This window comes from Perna viridis, chromosome 10 (assembly GCF_037379345.1).
Source record: "Perna viridis isolate PV_CMFRI_1.1 ecotype Kerala chromosome 10, ASM3737934v1, whole genome shotgun sequence".
Taxonomy (NCBI): Eukaryota; Metazoa; Mollusca; class Bivalvia; order Mytilida; family Mytilidae; genus Perna; species Perna viridis.
In genome coordinates, this window is record NC_142454.1 from 9,136,843 (window position 1) to 9,158,888 (window position 22,046).

Below are 22,046 nucleotides of genomic sequence, written 5' to 3' on the forward strand. Positions count from 1 at the left end.
CATATGTTTTGATATTATACTTTAAATATTTTAATTTGTTTACTTTCTTAGATATAACTGTCGGTCCATATAACGTCGTAGGGAACCGGACCGACTCTCTTCCAAATTGAGAGCATGGCGTCATAATGTAAAATTTGAGTATTTTTTTCTCTTTTCTTCTTCAAGACCACAAGTGACCAAGAGTAAACTGTAAAAAAGTATAATATAACAAATGTTTCATGTTAATGTGGGTCAGATGGCGATACATGCACCGATTAGTGGCCCAGTAAATTCAAAGGAACTCAGCTACGCTTCGGTCCTTAAAGCTTTTGAGGCGGTCCATATATTGCAATATAATCCCAAGTATAATGAACTATTTGCTAAATAGGAATAGAACCATCAGCTCTTGATTAAGAATTAGGCAGTGGTTAAAATATGGTATACAACAACCCACGACCGTGGCTGTGGAATATGAAAATTTGTACCAACAAATAATAGGAATAAGGCAAGTGTTTTCATTACTTCAATTTGGTTCAGTTATAATTTTCAAAAATGCACTCCAACTAAAATTTAAAGGGCAGACAACTCTATCAAAAACCTAAATTATCTAACAATGTCAAACGAAAAAAGGATCAATCATATCCAGTAATTTGTAGATCAAATAGAAAGGTCAACATTTTTATGAGCAAAAATTAAATGACAACATAGATTATATGTATTCCAAAATAACCAAGTTCATAGAAAGGACAAATGTCCGTTGTACATCAGTTGGTTTAGAAATTTCCCTTACCATCCAAACACACTTATTTATATCTTTTATATTTATAACATTATAGGGCGTATCTACATTTATTAACTTGACGAATACCAGATTAAGAAGCAATTACGATCTCAAAAAAAAATCATATTCGTATAAGGAAGTAAAAATCCACCTACACTTGTAGGAAACAAGGCCAGGTTGAATGTCAAGTAGATGATTATAATCTTCAGAATGTCAAGTATGTTGTATAAATCATCAGCCAGTTATAATTATTTAGTTTAAACATAATATTTAAGGTAAGTTATCAGTACTCTTTAAGTCAAAGAAAAACCTTATCAAACTAGTGTAGAACGGAGAAAATGGATTATCATGTTATTAGAATGCTTAAAGGATATATTGAAATAGCCTTTCAGTTTTTTTCTAGATGTATTTAATATATTTGAGACAAAAAAGATCAAATTGATAATTATGATGTGCAACCAATTGCCTGATTCTAACACAGAATGGTACATAATTAAAATATGAAACTGAAGATACGAACGCTTATAGAAAATCGAATTTTGATTAAAAGTATTTTTATGTTCAGAAACATAAGAAATGGTAAACAATTTGCATACAATAAAAACGCAGATAATGAACAATTGATAATGGCAGATACAAAAGGGGGGATACCGTTTTTAAGGTAACAGTTACAAGACAAATATAAAGAAAATTATTTTTAAGTTACATGCAATAATTACGAGAGTTATATGAATGAATAACTGTTGTGTAAAAACAGTAATTTTGTACACATTTAAACTTGTATAAACAATTTGTACAAATTTTAATTTGGATTTTAAAATTATAATGTGTATGAAATTACAAATTGTACACAATATTTAAAAATACAAAAAGCGTATGCAGTTTTTAATTGACATAAATCCAAACCTTATAACAGAATGGCGCAGTATGAGGATGGGTATTTAGAAAACAATATATTTTTAATATTATTATGAATAGTCTTCTTTGAATGAATTTGTGGCCACAGAGTCTTGGTGTTTTCTGTTATATGTAATTCCTTGTTCTAACTACCATGTCAAATTGATACATGTAGCATACGGCCACATTCGACGATAATTGATAATCACACAGATGATCAATATTTAGTAGCCGATTTAGTTAAAATTATCTTCTTACAATAAATATTCTGTCATACAACAATGAACACGGAACATTCGTACTGTAAAACGGCATTCAATAAACGAATATTTAGAATAAATCTTACTTTTTGTATAAAAACCCATCAAAATAAGATGTAAAAAAGAGTCACGTTCTATTTTTGTTTTTGGGATAGTTTCTCGTTTAACCCAATTTTACAATTTGTCCTTGCTTTGGGCAACTAACTTGCTGTGTCAACAGACGGCATCAAACATTGGTCATCTCAAAATCGCTACTAAACGTGCTGACAGAATGGAGTGTTTTTTTCCTTTTTGCCAATGCGTTAAAATAACAATGGCAACATGTAAACATATGTGTATCCGTCGATGCAAAAGTGAGATAACTTTTTTTATGAAATTGTTCCTACTCAAAGTTTAATTTTAGTATAAGTGAAATGTTCGAGTATTTTTTTGTTCTCTATATTTAAACATGTATCATGCATATTTTTGAGTGCTTTGGTTTGTAATAATCATAGACTTGTATTTAATAATATGCCTTTGAATTAATTTGGTCCAGAGAATGCCTGGGTAATAAATGAGGAGTAAAATGTGTTGACTGATTAAAAGAATATGAACCCTACACGAACAGCATACACGTATATTAGATACAAGTTTCTTCCATGGAAATCAAGTGGTATATTTTAGCAAGCTCAAAAGTTATATAAAGAGAGACTGGCAGACAACATGCTAGGCTCTGTAATTTCAAGCTTTTGGGCTAACAAAATTTTCATTTTAGCTGTCAACCAGCTTAACACATTTCAATATGTACTTTGAATGACTGACGTGGTGATTCCCAAATACCACCCTATTATTTAGAAGGGGTATAAATCGTTTAACTCTTCAAAACATTCGAATGACTTTTACCTTGGTTCACACGGGCAGAGGCTTCAATTTCAAAAAATGATTACCATGATTTTTTGTTGTTGAATGATGTTCAACATTGATACACTGCGATGTGTTCAGATATTGCATACACCTGTGTCATGGCTATGTATGATATGCACTTGTCAAAAGATCTTTTGAAATTGAGGTTTAGGTTCAATAAATGTGTATTTAAATTCACGTTAACTGCTCTATTCAATAATTATATGTACACAAGGTTGGATAGACAGCTTATTCATGAGTTTGTTCGCCTACCTCAGGCTTCCGGTTGATAAAAACGTAAGTGCATACTAACTTGAAATTAATCAAATATTGGAACGCTTTTTAACTTTAATGTTGTATGGTTGTTTATACTATATCAGATAGATTTCAGCAGCGTTTCAAGTATAAACATTAATGCTTATTCTAGCAACTGTGCTGGTGTATTATTGAAGTTACATTTTAGCTATCTAAAAACTAGCCGTGTGTCAGCTTTAGTCCTTACATTGCTCCCTTCATTTACGTACCAACGAATATACGTGTATTCTGTTCATTCGTCTTTCACGACTTAAACAAAAGGTGTTTGTCTTATTCATTTCACCATCTACTTGACAAGACATTATTTCATATTTTATATACATTTTAGCATGATATTTCCGTCCCCATTGTTGTGGTTTCAGTTTTCCGGTTTCATTTTTTGCATCACAAATTTAGTAGTATCAAAGAAGTTTACATACTGATACATATTCGACAAAGCATTTTATCATATTAAGCCACTGGCTTAAAACTTGAATTATCTTTTAATCTTTGTTATCTGTGTGTAGAATCATGCCTAGAAAACAAAACATAAGTTTAATGCACACAATATATATTGATTTGAATTTCTTTATTGCAATAATTTTTTTCCGATTGACGCGGATTCTGTTCCTTCCATAAAATTTAAGCCTTGCATTTTGACAAGAACGGTACTTTGTAATTTCAAAAACTGAAGTGATCTTATATGTGTCATTTCGAATATCGAAAGGTTAAACAGAGCGTAGGTAACATTTCATTCTGTTTTCAGGCTTAATCCTAAAAACTTATTGGATAAGGAAATGAGATGTCTTTATTTTCGTTTTATTCTAAGTGCATATTTGCGTTAAAAGAAAGTGATAGTATGCTTAATATAGAACGTTTGAACCTGTTCGGTTAGATCTTTGTTATTAGTGTAAAGTGGCAAAGGTTAAAAACAAAAAACAAAACACGTTAGGATTCATCATTTGTACATTTGAACATTTAGTTAAATCAGATATTAATTTTTGTGCGAGTGTTATATCTGAATATATTTGCTTTACCATTATATATTTTGTGTTTCTATATTCAATCCCTAGTCTTATTTGATTATGTTTATCACATATAACAACAACAAAATACAACAAAAATAATAAATTAAACCTGAATTAATTTCCTGCGTGTAAAATTATCAGTTAGTATGGCTAAAAATCATTTTGAACATCCTTAACCGATCTTCCCTTTTTGAAATTAGGAATGTTTCGTTCGTTTTGAACCAGTATTCAGATAAAAAGCATCACACTTATCTGTAAAAAACTGATTAAGATATCACACTTACCTGTAAATAACTGATTAAGATATTTGATCATTTAGGAATTGGTTCTACCAGACTTTCAATTTGGTTATTGTGCCTGGCCCAGTTGAATTTTTGGGACATGATCGTTATAACGTCATAGAACTTTCGTTTACATTTATACGATTTTTTGCTAACAACCTGTAATTGTTTGTGTACTTTTATAATTTTGAGACGGCCAGGTGATGTAGCGCAAATATTCGGTGCATTATTTACCTAAGTTTAAACATATATGTATGTCTAAACATCAAGGTAGAGTGAATGTACGCTTTCCAAATCTAGGTTTTAAAGCACTACATGCAGCGCATGACCTTGGTTGCGTATCAAAGGACAAATACCTATAAAATGAAATACAAAAGAATCAAATCGATACACATTTACATATTGGGTACTTAGGTATAGGATATTAAAGTAATGAGCTTATAATACAAAATGCATTGAAATGCATTGACATATCTTTTAAATTGTCCTGTGCGTCAAGAAATATTTTTCTCAAGATTCTAATCTACATATGCAATCTGGAAAAAATGTCCAGAAAGAAATTACATTTATTGAAGTATGAAACGGGCCTCAAAAGGACGTTTATGGGTAAGAAAGTTGTAACATTGTAAACATGCATATCATAATCCACCGATATAAATATTAATAAGCCACTCATATGTTTAGGTTTAATAATGAGTCAAAGTTGAATATCGTAAAATATTTAATTTCAAGTTATTCAATTTCAACATCATTACACACAAGCCTCTGTAATTCTTTTGTCATATCTTGGTCGGTTGTCATACGCGTCAGCCATGGGGGGAATACTAACGATCGTCGTTTTATGGCGTCGCCAATGATGTCGAAAAAACAAATTCGAAATGCCACAGCATCGTTTTTGCCTAATCAGGTTTAATAGAAAATGATACAAAATAGAACAACTAATCGCAACGCAATTTTTTTATATCATTAGTTCAAATTTCATACTCCATTGAATGCATAGTCAAGAAAGTTAAATAGTTATTAAATGATTTCCTAATAAGTATAACAATAAAACTTATTTAATTTACCATGAAATACATAGTTAAAGAGAAATTTATTGATGATGGTGCCTGTGGTAAAGAGTATTTAAGTAGCTATCTTTTTAAGAATCGTGCAAAATCTATGTGATACACCCTAAAAAAGGCTACATATTTTTACTTTTGTAATTAAGTTGTTTAATGGGTCTATACTATGAAATGTGTAATTATTCATTCAAATCTGTCTTTGAAAATCCAGTAGATTCTATTATATTTGAGTGCCATTTACAGAGTTATCTCCCTTAAGTTTGAAATCTACAGTGCATTCTATATAATTTTTATCTCCTAAGAGCACGGGTTGTATGAAAAACCACATGTTAATTTCTGTTTACTATGACATTTCAAACAAAATATCAAAAATAAAAATATGTAAGCTTTTTACCCATGAATCACATTTTGCATGATCCATAGCTGGAGACCTAATTAAGCATATACACAGGAAGATTAGTCCGTGATGAGATTTCTATCTGCAAGGAAATCAGTAAGTAAGTAAGTCGGTTACATCACTTTAATGGCAACAAACGCCCTTTAAATTATTTTAACGTTATTAATTAAGGGATGTAATAGCAGGTTGATTTAAACGCCTCTTCCATAAAGTTTCCAAAACATTTTTATAAATAACTTTAAAAAAAAAAAAAAAAAATTAAAGCTTGTTTGTTACTTCATCCAACGCCCATCGTCCGAAGTTTTATGATGAATTAAATTAAGTCTTTGAATTGTTTCTTAATTTTGTAGTGGAAAGTATAGATTTAGGTTTCCACGAACAAGTTGTATTGTGCAGATTTTCAGCATATTGTAGATGTATACTGTCAAGCTATTTCTTTATTCTTACATATTTAAGCACAGAATTAGATTAAAATTTGTGGAATGTTAGCATGTTCATATCCAATCTAAGAAAACAGATTTTGGGACCGTTAAATATTTTACAATTGCAAATCTGGTATACATAACAGCACTTTAACTAAAAACAAGTTTTACTTTGTGTGATAAACTACCTTCCATTTTTTAAAATGATTCTATGTTCATTTCCAGATTTCTTTCAATTGTAGATAAAGTTGCAACCTACGCGGTGTTAAAGAGGCAAATCATATTTGATTTTTGTGACTATTGTTATCAACAATAAAGTAGCAGTCTTTGTAAGAATTATGCAAATTCTGTAAAATGTGATACACCCCCTCAACAAAAAGGTTACATATCTTTATTTTTGGTATTAAGTTGCTTTATAGGTCTATAAAATGAAATGTATGCTTGTTCTTTCCAGTCTGTCCGCTCTTAGGAGTTAATCCACATAAAAATATAACAGTTTCTATTGCATTTTAGAGTTATCTTCCTTAATTTTGAATTCTACAGTACATTCTATATGATTTCTAGCTCCTATGAACAAGAGTTATATGAAGAGCCACATGTTATTTTCTGTTTATTATGACATTGACATTTGAAACAAAATATCAAAAATTAAAAAGTACATGGGCTTTCCGACCATGAATCACATTTTGCGTGATTCTTACGTGGAGTGCTACTTAACGAGACCGTCTAATGACGATCCTCATCATGTAACTTACGGTAAATTAAGCAATGCCTAATATGTTTTCTTGTACAAATTTATTGACACACTCCCCTTGTTTATTCAGAATTTACAAGTTTGCACCTTATATGATTCAAAACCTGTCTAAACCGAACCGTTTCTGGACTTGTTCAGTTAAAAAAGGTTTTCCATTTTACAAAGGCTAAAAAAAGTTTCAATTATTATAAGGGGACTTTAAAAAGAAAATGTTGGGTTAGACAGGTACTCTAAATATGCAGGGCTTGGTGGACAGGTTTCACTGTAGCTTATCTGAATTAAGAAAGGTCGATTTAACAACTTCGTTCCTTGATGAGTAATCTTGCACATCTGGTTAGTCAATTTTGACTTTTTTTAAAACAGTAGATTTACTTTATTTACTTTAAAACAAGATTATAATGAACTAAAATAAGAATGCTGAAAAATTAATCAAGGAATTCAAAAGAATGTAATCCAGGGACATAGAAAACAGACATATACAACAAAGAACCTAGAATAACTAATGAACAATTCGGACTCCACTAATAAATGGGCCCAGGTGCACTTCTGTTTTTCTAGAAACACCCACCGAGGTGCACATAAAAAGTCCAGGGTAGATATAAGAGGAAGGAAAAAAGTATGACACGTGAAAAAAAAACCGTAACAATGCACGAGTACATGATTACGACCATAAGACTTCTGTATTGATGACCTTAATTTTTTATTTGCTTTTGTTACTTTTTATGTATGATTTTGGTTACTTTATGTTCTTTGTTGTGTATGTCTGTTTTCCATGTCTGGTCTTTGTACCTGGATTACATTTGTTTTTATTACCGCTATAACCTTGGTTCCCTTGAATTCTCTTTAGCAACATAACTCTGTTCCAGAAGCCTACTTGTAAGTTGTCAATAGTAAAGGGGCAAGAAGTAAAAAGGCAAAAAACAAAATCGCAAATTGTTCCAAAAACAAACTTCCAACACGCGTTTTTGTACCTGTAGATTTTGAAAAGCCTAATGAATGGCATGATTAATATATAAAATAGTTAATTCCAAAATCAATTTTTGTCTAATAAAAGTTTCAACCAAAATCGCAACTGCATAATTTCCCTCTAAAACTTCCACTCCATACCTACCGTCTAACACTCCAAAACTCCAAATATTAAGTAAATCAATGCCAAAATATGCTCAAATGTAAGTTTTTGTAAGAATAAGACAAAATTGGAAAAATCAGAAACATACATGTCGTAAACCCATCGATCTGAAAATATAATTTCACTCGAGGATGCTTTCTCTTTTTAAAGTCCTTTATCTGATCTCTGCATTATTGGATTTGCTCAGAAATGTTTCAATAGAATGTTAGTAAATGAGGGTTTCGACAGACATCTTCCATTGAAATGATTATTTTTAGACCATTTTAATGAAATTACAACTCCGTTACCCAAAAATTATATGGAAAATCTTGTCTTTTTTCCATGATTTTTATGGGGAAAATAATTAAATAAAACTTTCAAATTGGTAGTTTTAATACCATGTTTGACTTACTGCCTGAATTTTACAGAGACTTCGTATACATGAAGTACTATCTCACGTATTATATATGTTTTGCAAACTACGGTTAATACATTATCAAGGAAATAAATTGCAATTATTATCTTCAGGATATTTAAATAACATTTTATATATTTTTTATATCTATTTGATAAATACACTGTTTTGGAAAGAATACAACAACAAAAATAATAGGAAACAAATTTATATATAGACACGTTTAAAGTAGTACATATTGTAACAAGTAAGAATACTTTTTTGATCAATTTAGTTAATATATTTAGTCGTCATCAAGGAATGTATTTTGTTCAACCCTTGATGTACTACTAAAATAATAGATACAATCCTTTCTTGTGAAAATATTATTATGTTAGAATATTAAAACCAGATTTATTTTCTTTTTTTTCCTTGTTTATTTAACATAACTTTAACTCTTCTTCTTTCCTTATTTTTATATTTGTCATCAAATGGGGGGGGGGGGGTCGTCATTATTACAATTAAACCAAATAAACTCTCTTGAACTTTGCAACATATGACATTTTAGCTTATGACATAGTTATCAACGCAAAGTATGACAATCATATCAACAATTTCTTCTTCTTTTCTTCCTCACAAATAAGGAGTAAACTCATTATACCTGTCCTATATACAGAGAAACTTGTCTAAACGGAATGCATTTTGGACTTTAAAATATGTTCGGTTTTCCAAGGTTAACATCAATATAGAGGGACATTTACGATTGTCTGGATTCGACAGGTTTCCGGAATATTCAGGGTTCCGTTTCGATAGGTTTCATTGTATATATTAACTAATAGGGTTTTCCCTTTACAACATTTTAAACTTGTGTGAAATCAACCGTGTAGTAATAAATGCTGCACCTATTACCTTGTTCCTTATTACGTAACTACTTTAAATTTTCTACGGGAAATTAGAAATGGAATATATGACATTCTATTTGTGTTTTGAACTACATCTTTGAAAATACGTGGTTTTCTTTTTGGTTTTTTTTTTTTTTGGATATTCTACATTCAACTTTTATAACAGGTTGGTGATGTATTACATGCTTGTTAGAGTATTGTCTTAAGATGTGTGTGTGTGTTTTTAACAGGGCATTTAAACAAGACACATTCTTTGAATTTATTCTATGACTATCAATGGCACTTTAGTAATTCATTCAGCTCTCTCATCTATAGCTATAGGTTTTCGAATAAACACCCAGTATAGGTAAAAACAAATGTTAAGTCACGTTACATGTATCTTTCACCATTTTCTTCCAACTGTCGATACGGGTGTATAGACGACATTTTGTTACTTTAAAAGTTACGACCCATATATCTGTTTATCTGCTATATTTGAAATGTTATGTATCACATTACAACTATTGTTGATGAATTTCCAAATCTCAAATAATCATTATAACATGTTATCCTCGTCCATATTTCTAATATCATATAGCTGATAGATTTGTAAAGTTGTACTAACAGTCTAAAAAAGGTTGAAGATCTGAGGAAAAAAACATAAAAAGTCAGAAACAAATCTAACAATCAGATAAACCAAAGTATTAGTTTATATAGATCAGCAGTTACTGTACCTCTTTCCGTTAAACCGAACAGAACGACATGTCAGTGAACCAAGAAGACTGGGACATTTTGTCTTAGCAACTGTAAATGGCCTTTTGATTGCAGTTTTAATTTGTGGTGATATGTGTTAAAAAAAACACTTTACTAGTACTGTTTGGCAATCAAGGTGTCTTTTTTACGCTTTGCTGTATTATGTATGGTAAAATACATTACGCGTTAAAGGACGTTTTGTAATGATAGTATCTATTTATTTCCATCCGTAACAGAATGATTATTCTACTGTCACTAGCGGCTGGTGTCGCTGCCATAGGATACTGGTTCTTCAATTACAAATATCCCTGGGCCAAGAGTGACATTAAATGGTTCCAAAAAGTTATCGAATACAACCGTAAACTAGCAAAACACAAGAAAGAGAAGATTTTTCCAATTGACATGTTCGAGAGGACTGTGGACACATTTAAGGCAAAACCAATGTTAGTCTTTAATGGAGATACCTATTCATATGAGGACATTGAACGAAAAGCGAACAAAATTGCAAATCTTGCGCTTAGTCTCGGTATTACAAAAGGAGATTGTGTAGCGATATTAATGTACAATGAACCAGCGTTCGTGTGGACTTGGCTTGGTAGGTATATATTATTTTGATTAAATAGGAACAATGCATGAAGCGTTATATAATCTTCCAACGTGTATAAAATACTTATTGAATAGTGATGGATTATTAAAATTGTCTGCAGGTGTCAACACGGATTAAATCATAATAAAGAAATGGAAATATCATATTTCTCGTTTGTCCTGAAAAATCGTTATACAGAAACCATTTAAGTTTATATCTTGGTTAATTTTATCACACAAATGTACAACTGACATAACTTAAACATTATGGTTAATTGAAACCACAGCTCCAGCTCAACAACCAGCTCGCGTATAAATACGTAATATTTTATAACATAATTAAAAAGAGAGTGATTAACGGAACCAAAATTCTATCGGAAATCAAAAGAATGTAATTAAGGGACCTGACGTAGAAAACAGACATACACAACAAAGAACATAAAATAACCAAAATAATACATCCAAAGTAACAAAAGTGAATGAGCAATCAGACTCCACTAAATATTGGAGGTATGGACCAGCGTCCTCTGCTCTTCTAGAAACACCCAGCGAGTTGCTCATAAAATGTCAAGTCCGGGGTAGATGAAAAAGGAAAGGGAAGCTATGCCACGTTGAAGGAAACAGTTTTCATGGTGCAGATGGATACACCGTATCGATCCATGCGTTCATTATGACGACCATAAAACTTCCTGTAGTATTATGACCCTGTTTCAGAAGCCTTATTGTAAGTAGTCTAGCTCGATACAAAAAGTCTGCGTAGTTAGTTTGTAAACTACAAAGAGCCAAGATAGCAACTATGTATTTGGATGGGGAATAGACACATCACAATATTGCATTGCCTTGCACGACAGGCCATTACATTTTAGGTCGTTTAAACTCCTTTGGTAACTGAATGTCTAAAAGTGTATTTTGCATTTAAAAGACCCCTTCGTCAAGCTTTGAAAAGATTTGAACACGTCTAGAATCATGTACTTACACAACACAGAATATGTTGGCCTACCAATGGCTTTATCAATTTCTGAAATAAGTAGCAGTATAAATAAAGTATAATGACTATTTGCTCGTCGGTCCACAACGTGTTTTTTACAAATCAGATCGTTTTTCGATCGCATAGTCTTAAAGAATTGAATATATGTGCAAGAATGATATTTACTAACTCATCAGAGAAAAATGAATGGTTCTTAAATCGGGGGATGTCTGCCATTTTGCAAATTCTTGACATTTTTATACAGTGATTGATACCACTCTCTTACTAGGTTTACAGAAGATAGGTGTTGAGACGGCCTTGCTTAATTTCAACCAGAGGAAAAAAGTGTTACAGCACAGTATTACAGCGAGTGAAGCTAAAGCCATATTCATAAACCGAGGTATGTTAGTAGAGCACAAACTAAAACAATAAAATAGAAATTTATATCCGAAACAATTAAATATACGGAGTGTGATAGGCTGTGTTCACCTTTAAAAATCCCATATATCGGGATACTGCAAGACCATATTCTCGTATGTTACTTATAATTCCGTATTGAACGACAAGTAGTGGACAACAGTAACACATTATCAGAGAAATCTTACCTTTAAGTATAAGAAATCAATTAATCATTTTCTACAGTAGACTCGTGTTCCAAAATGTCCTTTTTTTGAATCTGTAGAAACAGTAGATATGGGTGTTTTGCTTTTGTCTGCTTAATGTACGTATATTTATGCCCCGATATATAATACTTATTTTTTACCGTCATTCATTACTGACATCATTAACAGCGAAATATGGATTTAAGATTAATGATTAATTATTTTAAATGGAAATACGAATATTTTCCTTAACAAAACTTTACTTTAATGTCGTGTCATTTTGAACCTCTGATTTTAAGATAGACATTAAAAGAAAAATATTGCGGCTTAATTTGTTACGGAGTTCATAGCCGTAGATATTGAGGTTTGTGGACCTTCATTACCCCATTCAGTCTTCGGCTGCACCTCGCGGAGTACATTGGTACTTCAGGTGTACAAATTGTCATATCAACAGATATTAACGTTAGTTCTTATACATAATATTATAAGTGAAGACATTTTGAGAGTATGCTGATTGCATTGGTTATTTCTTAATGTAAGATTTATTGATTTATGTTTGAGTATTATGGAGACCATATATAGCCTCTTCTGACACAAATCATCAGTTGTAGATATAATAATCGTTGAGCAATGTATTAGATATTTTCAAATTCGCCTTCGTATTTTTTTTTTTTATGATTTCGCATTTTGTCCTACTTAGAAAAAAAAAGAAACATGGGTTTATTTTGCTGTAGGATCGGCATTGTATGACGCGGTGTTGGATATTGCACAAGACATTGAAGGAATAATGTTATATACACTTGAAGATTCTGGAGCATTAGTCCCTCAAAAGTTCGAGAGTTTGTCGGATAAGTTTACCTTTGCAGCAGAAGATCGACCATCACGTGATCATAGGAGCCATATGGATTTCCAGTCTACTATCAGTTTGATATTTACCTCCGGCACAACAGGTATAATGTCAAAGCACAACAAGCTTTATACATTTGTCATTTCTGTCAAAATTTAGTGCGACAGAAAGAACTATTTATATTTCTAACATGAAATAAGTCAAAATGGATGCACAACTTAAAGGCTAAACGTTTCGTGAACTCGGGTTCCAATAAAAGATTAAACCACTCTAAATTCGCAGTCAGTAAATATGTGATGATAAATCATTTACAGGATTGCCTAAGCCAGCAATTGTAACTCACCAGAAGCTCTTCACGGGCATGCATATAACCAGCTTCCTTTCTTCGCCGTCCACATCCAAGGATATTATGTACATTTGTTTGCCACTTTACCATGCCGCAGGCTCACTAATGGGAATCGGTACTTGCTTATATACAGGTAAAAATAAGTTCGGTACTACGATGACCATTTAGATAACAATATGCGGATTCTATGATTGCTGATCGTCCACTTAGACATCGATTATTGCGAGACATGCATAAAATATAATATTTAAGAAAAATACGTTACTTCTCAAAATACATATGATATCTATCTATTGGATATTAAACATTTATTATCTTTTATTCGAAATGGAATTCGGCACTTAGTGCGTTCACCGTCTTGGAAATATTATTCATAGAACAAAAGGGTTTTAGCGTAAGCATAAACAAGTCTATTGTAAAGTTTAAAACTTGGTTTCGACCATGCGAAATAGAGGAAGTAATGACGTACATCTTAAAGTAACATATTAAATATCAGTCTCAGTTAAAAGACAGTTTAAAAACCCATTGAATTCACTTTTATTTCCAATTCAGAAACACTAACAGACCACATAACCAGTCGACTTAGTTCGTCATTTGGATGTTGCACTTTCAAAGTAACAATCATATAGATTTTGTATGAAATTGACACGTTGGGGGGGGGGGGGGTAATTGAATATGCTTGATTTGGTTGATTTAAGTGGAATATAAACCAAAAACAATCATCTGTAGACAAAGGAAGCATCGTTTGTAATTTTTACTATGGTTTTTTTCAACATCATGAATCACGTTACTTTTGACAGTATCTGAATTGTATATGCACTGGTACTTAAGTATACCATACGCTCCAAAACATGTCTAAAATAGTTTTTTTACCCTAGGTTGTACAACTGTTTTGACTGAAAAATTCTCTGCCAGTCGGTTCTTCAAGGATTGTTGCCAGCACAAAGTTACGATAATACAATATGTTGGAGAGCTATGTCGTTTCCTTGTCAATTCACCAAAGGTAGTTACAATGTGAAATCGTGGTAAAGTACGTTTTTATAGTTGGGGACTATATCGGTAACCAAAAACGGATACCCAAGCGTCAAAAATAATTATTCAGAGACATCAGAATCGACAGAAACGACAACAGATCACGGGTAAAAAAAAACAAGACACACACAAATAGCTAAAGCACTTGCAAACATCAACCCCTCACAACAAACCACGATTGTTATACGGTGCTTATGCAAGTTAAATATATCCAAATAATCTGCAAGTAAGTCAAACCCCGTCAGCGTCGAGTTCGGTAGATGATCAATTCTATATTTCGTGTAAGCGTAAGCTTAGACTTACTGAGGACATCTTGTCTCATATATGACATAGAATTGAAATTGAAGGACTCGGCTAGTTGATTTTTCTTTTTTCATTAGTTGCCTTCATTCATATATTTTGACGATTTCGGACAAAAGAAGCAAAGCTTTTTTATACTTATTCTGGATAAGCATATCTAATAGTCCCCTGGTTCACACACAAGCTGTGCTGGATAAGATAATTTTGACAAATTAATTTAGCTTAAGGTAGAACGTTATTAAGTTTGTATGTCGGAAGTTAAGGCTACTAGAAGGGAGACATTCCTAAAGGTCTTTTAAAATTAATTAAATGAATTTTTCGGCGACGCTCATTATTGTGAAAATATAACAAAGGTTTTGGTACATTTAATTTATAGTTTTGTTCTATTAAATGCCGTTGTTTAAAGTTATTAAAAACGGTAATTACATAAACAATCCAATAAAGCAGGACCTAAGTTAAAATATGTTTTATCTATCTACACAGTGATCTCCCTCCCCAAATTTTCTATACTTTTTATTACATCTGTAGTCGACTCTACAACATACGCGACAGATTCTGGTTTTCATTTCCTGAAATAAAAAAAAAGAGGAAATTGTTCTATATACAATTTATGCACCTAGTTCATGTTTATTGTTCAATCGATATCTCTGTATGTGTTTATTATTTTTTCAGAGATTGTTTCGTTATTTTGAATTGTCTGTGGTTAACCATGTTTACGTATACAAATTATTTCATGTATAACTATTTCTTCAAGTACAGTTCTACAAAGAATATATTGACGTCTCCAAATACAGCTTCATTGATGATATCACACCCAGATACATTTTACAAGCATTATCAAGAAGAATTTCTTCAAAGGAGAACAATAATTAAATTGGTTTTTTTTCCTATATTTAACAGAGTGAATACGATACAAAACATTGTATTAGAGCTGCCGTTGGCAATGGATTAAGGAAGGACGTATGGGAAGATTTCCAAAATAGATTTAAAATCCAAGAAATAGAAGAGTTTTATGGTGCTACGGAGCTGCCTTTTGGTACAGTTAATCTTGAGGGTGTCGTGGGATCTGTGGGAAAGTTTACTCCATTCATGGTATGTGTAGTTAATCAATAATACGTTTTACATCCTTTTCCTTACACAGTTCAAAGTCTTTAAAAAAGGAACTTTTTGTATCTTTGAAAGATAATGTTCTTGATTTAACATACAAAATATTCAAACAGTTTAAATTAAAAAAAGACAAAAAAATCACACGAGCTTGACAAAAATACACGTCCGCAATATGTAGAAGAATAGTGGATTTACTTCGGAAAACTTATATAATGCAATATCATGAAATAAGATTTACGTCGCAAGTGATGGCATAAGTAGATATTCATGATTTGATTCATATCTATGTTGTGTACATGTTTTAATTTTAAGTTGCAACATGTACAAAATTAATGTACACGTTGCAACTTGTATGACACGAAAATACATGTCGCAACCTGTACAATTATTTCTGTGCATATTGCAACTTGTACAACCTTTATTATATAATTGGTTGCAACAGATACACACCTTTTTTCATGTGTGAAATTGATTTAATTAACAAACACAAACAAAATATGATAAATTGCTGAAAAAATTAAATATTCACAAAATAACAATGATAGTTGTTCAACGTATTATTAAGTTGAGGATGCATGGTACTTGGAATTACGTAGTACTTTATTCATACGGCATTTACACCTCCCCGTCTTACATCTGCCCCTCTTATAATTAATATTCAAAAACCCTTGCTCATCACTCACCAACAACTTCTCTGTTAAAATACACACAACATTAGGAACATCAAATGCATTCAATTTGACATCTACTGTAGCATTGCTCTGTGACCTACTCTAACTATTACTTTGAAACTTCCATGTTCATCTACATTCTTTACAACACTTGCAATGTTTCTCTGATCATTGGACTCTTTTGTCAACTGATATCACCAACACTTAACACGCTTTACAATTTCTTTGTTAGTTGGGTGATGTTTTGGTAAGTGATACTTGATATGAGTTTGTGAAATCAAGAACACTGCCTAAGAGAGATCATCTTCGAACCTTCTCTAATGTCATCTTGAATATGAAAAACGTCATTATTGTTATAATGTTATACAATGTATTTTTTATAATTTCTAAGTTCAGCCTTGACATTGAGATCTATTTGAAAGTGATCTATTAGCGCAATTCTAGCGCGTTTGTCTACCCCGGACAGAGAACGCTTACCCTACCGGTGCACCTGGTCCATGCTCCCAGTTTTAAGTGGAGTCCGAGTTGCTCATTTACTTTTGTTACTTTGTATCTATGATTTAGTTACTTTGTATTCGTTGTTGTGTATGTCTGTTTTCCATGTCTGGTCTTTGTCCTTTGATTACATTCTTCTGATTACCTCTATAACCTTGGTTCCCTATATTAATCTTAAAATGTACGTCCACTTTGTAGCATCCAATAATCTGTCATCAGCAACAGTATTCTACTTTGTGAAAATAAATTGACTATATACTTTGTCATTTTTGGAAACAAAAAATGTACACTGCTAATTACCAAATAATTTGAAATAAACACATACACATATAGCTGCGAGGAAATTTATTGTGAAACATGATAAACTTTGATTGGATGCAACATCAAAAATTTCCTTAATATGACACATGTTGTAAACCTAAGAAATTGTCAAATCATCAAAATTACTACAATATCAACAACACCATAACGACGGAAATAACAATTGTATGATTTTAGTTACTTTATGTTCTTTGTTGTGAATGTCTGTTTTCCATGTCTGGTCTTTGTCCCTGGATTACATTATTTGATTACCCCTATAACCTTGCTTCCCTTGATTACTCTTTACTCTTGAACATGAGTACTCGGTACGTTATCGTCGTATCCCATATTTTGATATATTTTATATTCTTATTCCCATGGTGACATACGCTTGTAATTTCTGTACAACACTCTCAATAAATAAATAATAATAACTGTTATCATAAATTTCGCGTTTTATTCAATAGAAGACAAGGATTATCAAGCAGTTTAAATACGTTAAGACAAAACGTTCCCATGACCTGAACACTTGGCATTTATGATTATAGAGCAAAGTTATGCCAGCAAACTTTGTAAAGTTTGATACAGAGATTGAAGAACCTTTTCGAGATGAAAATGGAAGATGTGTTTCTGCTAAAGCAGGTACATTTAACGAAATTTGCTTGAAATCCTCTTTTTTATTTGCCAATGATAGTGAATCAAAACAAATTGCTACATATGAAAGATAATGAGACCTGGTAAGAAACACATATTACCTGGCAATGTAAGATGCAAATTTGTTCAAAAATTGCGGTGCAAAGGGAAAATCTGTGTTTGTTTAATGACAATGAAAGCTACACTAAGCAAAATAACACCAAGGAGACAAATGTGTCACCCTAATGTTAACGAGGTCGTTGACAGAGGAAATAATCTTTTTATAATTTTAGACATTTTCCAACACCTCTTATTCATACAAATGATTCCTAACGAATATCCAACTATCAAAATGCAAGTGTTTCATAAGCAATAGTTTTCCTTTTCTTCTGAGGACGATGCAGTACATATTCTACGTCAATGGTGGCGATTAACGGTAATCACTTTCTATGCTAACTACCAAATTAACTTTTTCAATTATATTTCGTCTGCGTACCTCTTGAACTCTTATATCTAAATGAAAACATTCATTTATAGGTGAACCAGGCTTGTTGATAATGAGATTAATTAAAGATAAAGCTCCATTTGATGGATATAAGAATAGAGAAGATGCGTCTAAACGGAAACTAATGCATGATGTCTTTACCAAGGGCGATGTTTTTATAAACTCGGGAGATTGTTTCATTTATGATGCCGATAAAAACCTATATTTCTATGACAGATTAGGTGATACATTCAGGTAAACAACAATTTCTCTTAAAAAAAATGATTTTTTCTGAATTTTATTTATTTTTCATCAATGTAATGTTTTGGTATTTCGGCAAGTTGCTTTTCCTTAATAACTGAACCCATCCAAACAAAAATCAGGGGTTTATAGAAATCAACGGTATATCCGTTCGTATGACATTTCTAATTAGAGCTACTACACATACCTCCTAATGGAATCTGATACAAATTTAAAGGAAAGAAAAGCAAAACAAATGTAAAATAGTTATATCGGATCCCTGTAAGGGGAGATCATTTAAGGGTTTTTGTATGTTTAGATCTCGTGTGCGTAACTTCTCAATAAAAAAAAACAAAAGAAACGGGCATCAAATATAGATGTGCACGGAGTGAAGTCACACCTTTAACCAACTTGAGGTTGCTGGCAGTTTTTCTGTTTGATTGTAGACCACAATTAAAATTAAAATATAATAATTCTGTTTAGATAGATTGTTCCCGTATTAATTCACGAAATGTTTCTTCTAATATGCTTAATGAATTTAAAAGCGTGTTGCAAATAATCAGCTCAATCTGCCCATCGCACGTTCATATAAACTTACAGATTTTAATATCATGTTAAAATAATTACAGATGGAAGGGAGAGAATGTGTCGACAACAGAGGTTTCCAATATAATCTCTGAGTTGCCATGTGTGCATGATGCTTTTGTTTATGGAGTAACTGTTCCTGGTATGCTTTGTATCTTATTTTCAGTGCCAATATAACACACGTTATTCTATATTCTTTTAAACTAAAGAACAACAGTTCAAACTATTTTAAGATGCATTGTAGTTTGAAATGCAAGACGGAGCGCAAATGTTGCAATGTTTTAAGTTATGGCGAAATTCGCATTCATGTAAGACCATTTATCATGTAATCTTTCTTTTCAAAACATGTCTGACCGGTTTGAAAATAAAAAAGATAATTCATAAGGTACATTCTATGACATGTTACATAAGCCTTTTCTCTTGTCTTCAAATACTTGTTTCAATGTACATGTAATATGTTTCAAAGTACATGTAATATGTTTTCATTTTTTCGTGACATCATAAATTTAATAACTCATCATTTATGTACAGTATGACTTATTTCTGTTCTTATCTATATATATAGAGTGAAAAAAAACTTATAATCATATTTTTATTACATGTTTCCTCGCAATTTAACGAAGATAAGCGTGTAATCTTTCTTTTCAAAACATGTCTGACCGGTTTGAAAATAAAAAAGATAATTCATAAGGTACATTCTATGACATGTTACATAAGCCTTTTCTCTTGTCTTCAAATACTTGTTTCAATGTACATGTAATATGTTTCAAAGTACATGTAATATGTTTTCATTTTTTCGTGACATCATAAATTTAATAACTCATCATTTATGTACAGTATGACTTATTTCTGTTCTTATCTATATATATATAGAGTGAAAAAAAACTTATAATCATATTTTTATTACATGTTTCCTCGCAATTTAACGAAGATAAGCGTGCAATACTAATTGTATTCTCTCCATAGGGTGTGAGGGAAAGGCAGGTATGGCCGCAATTAATCTTTTGGACACAGACAGCAAGCCCTCAATTCAAGATGTCCTAGACACAATAACGAAACAATGCCTGAACCAGTTGGCGATCTACGCTATACCTAGGTTTATAAGGTTCAAGACCTTTCTCGATATAACATCGACATTTAAGCCAATGAAAGGAACACTGAAGAAAGAGGGATTTGATCCCACTGTTGTTATTGACCCTTTGTATTACTTTGATGCCAAACAACATAAATACTGCATACTGAATCAGGACATTTTCGAACAAATCGAAACCAAGAAAATCAACTTTTAGAAAACAACAGTGTATGAGCTAAATGAATTTTGGTGAGTACTCGGTAATGGATGTATCAAAGAGTACATTGTCCGGATAACATTGTTCTGAACATAGTTTATAACTAATAGTAGTGATCTTGTACGATAGGAGTCCAAACCAAAATATTCGGTGGCCAAATGTGATGCTACAATGAAAGGACAGGACATAATAATAGTATGATATTGTTAAAACTCACATTTTGGGGGACGTTCTTTGGTTTATTTCGAGTGGTTGAAATTACTTTCGTCTATATGTATTATTACGTAAGTCCGTGTATTGTATGGCATACAAATTATGTGTCTGACTTCTAATGCAATAATGATAATTTTAATGATGAACCATATATCTATATTACAAGTAGATAAACCAGAGCGCGTGTAAACCTGAGGATATTTAGAAAAAAATGCCTATAACACATCGAATACTCAATTATATGAACCACGTGTAAACATGAACACATCCAAATGACAATGTCTGTAATGCATTGAATACTCAATTATATTAACCACGTGTAAACACGAAGACATCTCTATAAATATGACTATACCACTTTGAATATTTGTACTCAATTATATTGACCACGTGTAAACACGGACACAAATAGATAACTATGACTATACCACTTTGAATATTTGTACTCAGTTATATTAACCACGTGTAAACACGGACACAAATAGATAACTATGAGTGTATCACATTAAATGCTCAATTGTATGTGTATATTATACGCGAATATACGTACCCGGGTCTTGTTATTCAACAAAGAAGAGGCCATATATTTGTTTTTTTTTATACATTTCAATTCACAAGTACTGTACACATGTCATAAACAGTCGGCCATAATAATTCAAATGAATCGTAGTAAATCTGTACTTACTTAAACGACTCATATATTTCTGTATCCAATGTATGACAAAAATTTCTAAATTTTAATACATTATGAAATATTTCTGTATTGTTGTTTTCTTATTAGTAGTTATACTAGTCATGGCCACTAGAAAATGTGACCACCATTGATGCATTTTCTTAACCATGTTCAAATATATTTATATATTATTTGCAAGATGATAAATGTATATAAGGATAATGTATGGTAGAGACGTCAGATTTAGTACATTACATTCTGTTGAAAATTCTGATATAACGTCCTCAAAAGACTTTGAGACCACAACTATGGTCGACTTTCGATTGCCATATGAGCAGCAATCGACTTATTTAGCGTGGCATTGGGTGTGACTTGTACATCACTTCTCACCTTAATCATGTAAACAAAAACATGTAACGTTCTGACATGTATCAGCTGTTTTCATTCATTTCAGTAGCGTGTATAAACATCAGATTCATATTTGATAAAGATAGTAAACGTT

General features: G+C 31.8%; 1 protein-coding gene across 3 annotated transcripts; it reads left to right on the forward strand.

Annotated features, from left to right (window-relative positions):
* Nucleotides 1-1,014: 1,014 nt before the first annotated feature.
* Nucleotides 1,015-21,628, forward strand: LOC148604427 (long-chain fatty acid transport protein 6-like). Of its 3 annotated transcripts, none has more exons than XM_088548896.1 (11): nucleotides 1,015-1,035; nucleotides 10,412-10,770; nucleotides 12,017-12,127; nucleotides 13,064-13,279; nucleotides 13,491-13,655; nucleotides 14,401-14,525; nucleotides 15,755-15,946; nucleotides 17,976-18,069; nucleotides 18,598-18,799; nucleotides 19,414-19,511; nucleotides 20,336-21,628. In XM_088548896.1, the coding sequence occupies exons 2-11, from the start codon at nucleotides 10,413-10,415 to the stop codon at nucleotides 20,656-20,658; spliced, it is 1,884 nt and encodes a 627-aa protein (XP_088405022.1). In that variant the 5' UTR covers nucleotides 1,015-1,035; nucleotide 10,412; the 3' UTR covers nucleotides 20,659-21,628. The 3 variants fall into 3 exon arrangements, with proteins under 3 accessions (XP_088405022.1, XP_088405021.1, XP_088405020.1); XM_088548895.1 differs by lacking the exon at nucleotides 1,015-1,035 and adding an exon at nucleotides 2,976-3,096; XM_088548894.1 differs by lacking the exon at nucleotides 1,015-1,035 and adding an exon at nucleotides 9,450-9,609.
* The last annotated feature ends 418 nt before the right edge of the window (nucleotides 21,629-22,046 follow it).

Bases quoted from the DNA above. Each gene is read 5' to 3' on its own strand.
- LOC148604427 (XM_088548896.1), top strand. From the start codon at position 10,413: ATGATTATTCTACTGTCACTAGCGGCTGGTGTCGCTGCCATAGGATAC. The intron at 10,771-12,016 runs GTAGGTATATAT...CTCTCTTACTAG, and splicing joins GTTCGTGTGGACTTGGCTTG to GTTTACAGAAGATAGGTGTT. The intron at 15,947-17,975 runs GTATGTGTAGTT...TTATGATTATAG, and splicing joins GAAAGTTTACTCCATTCATG to AGCAAAGTTATGCCAGCAAA.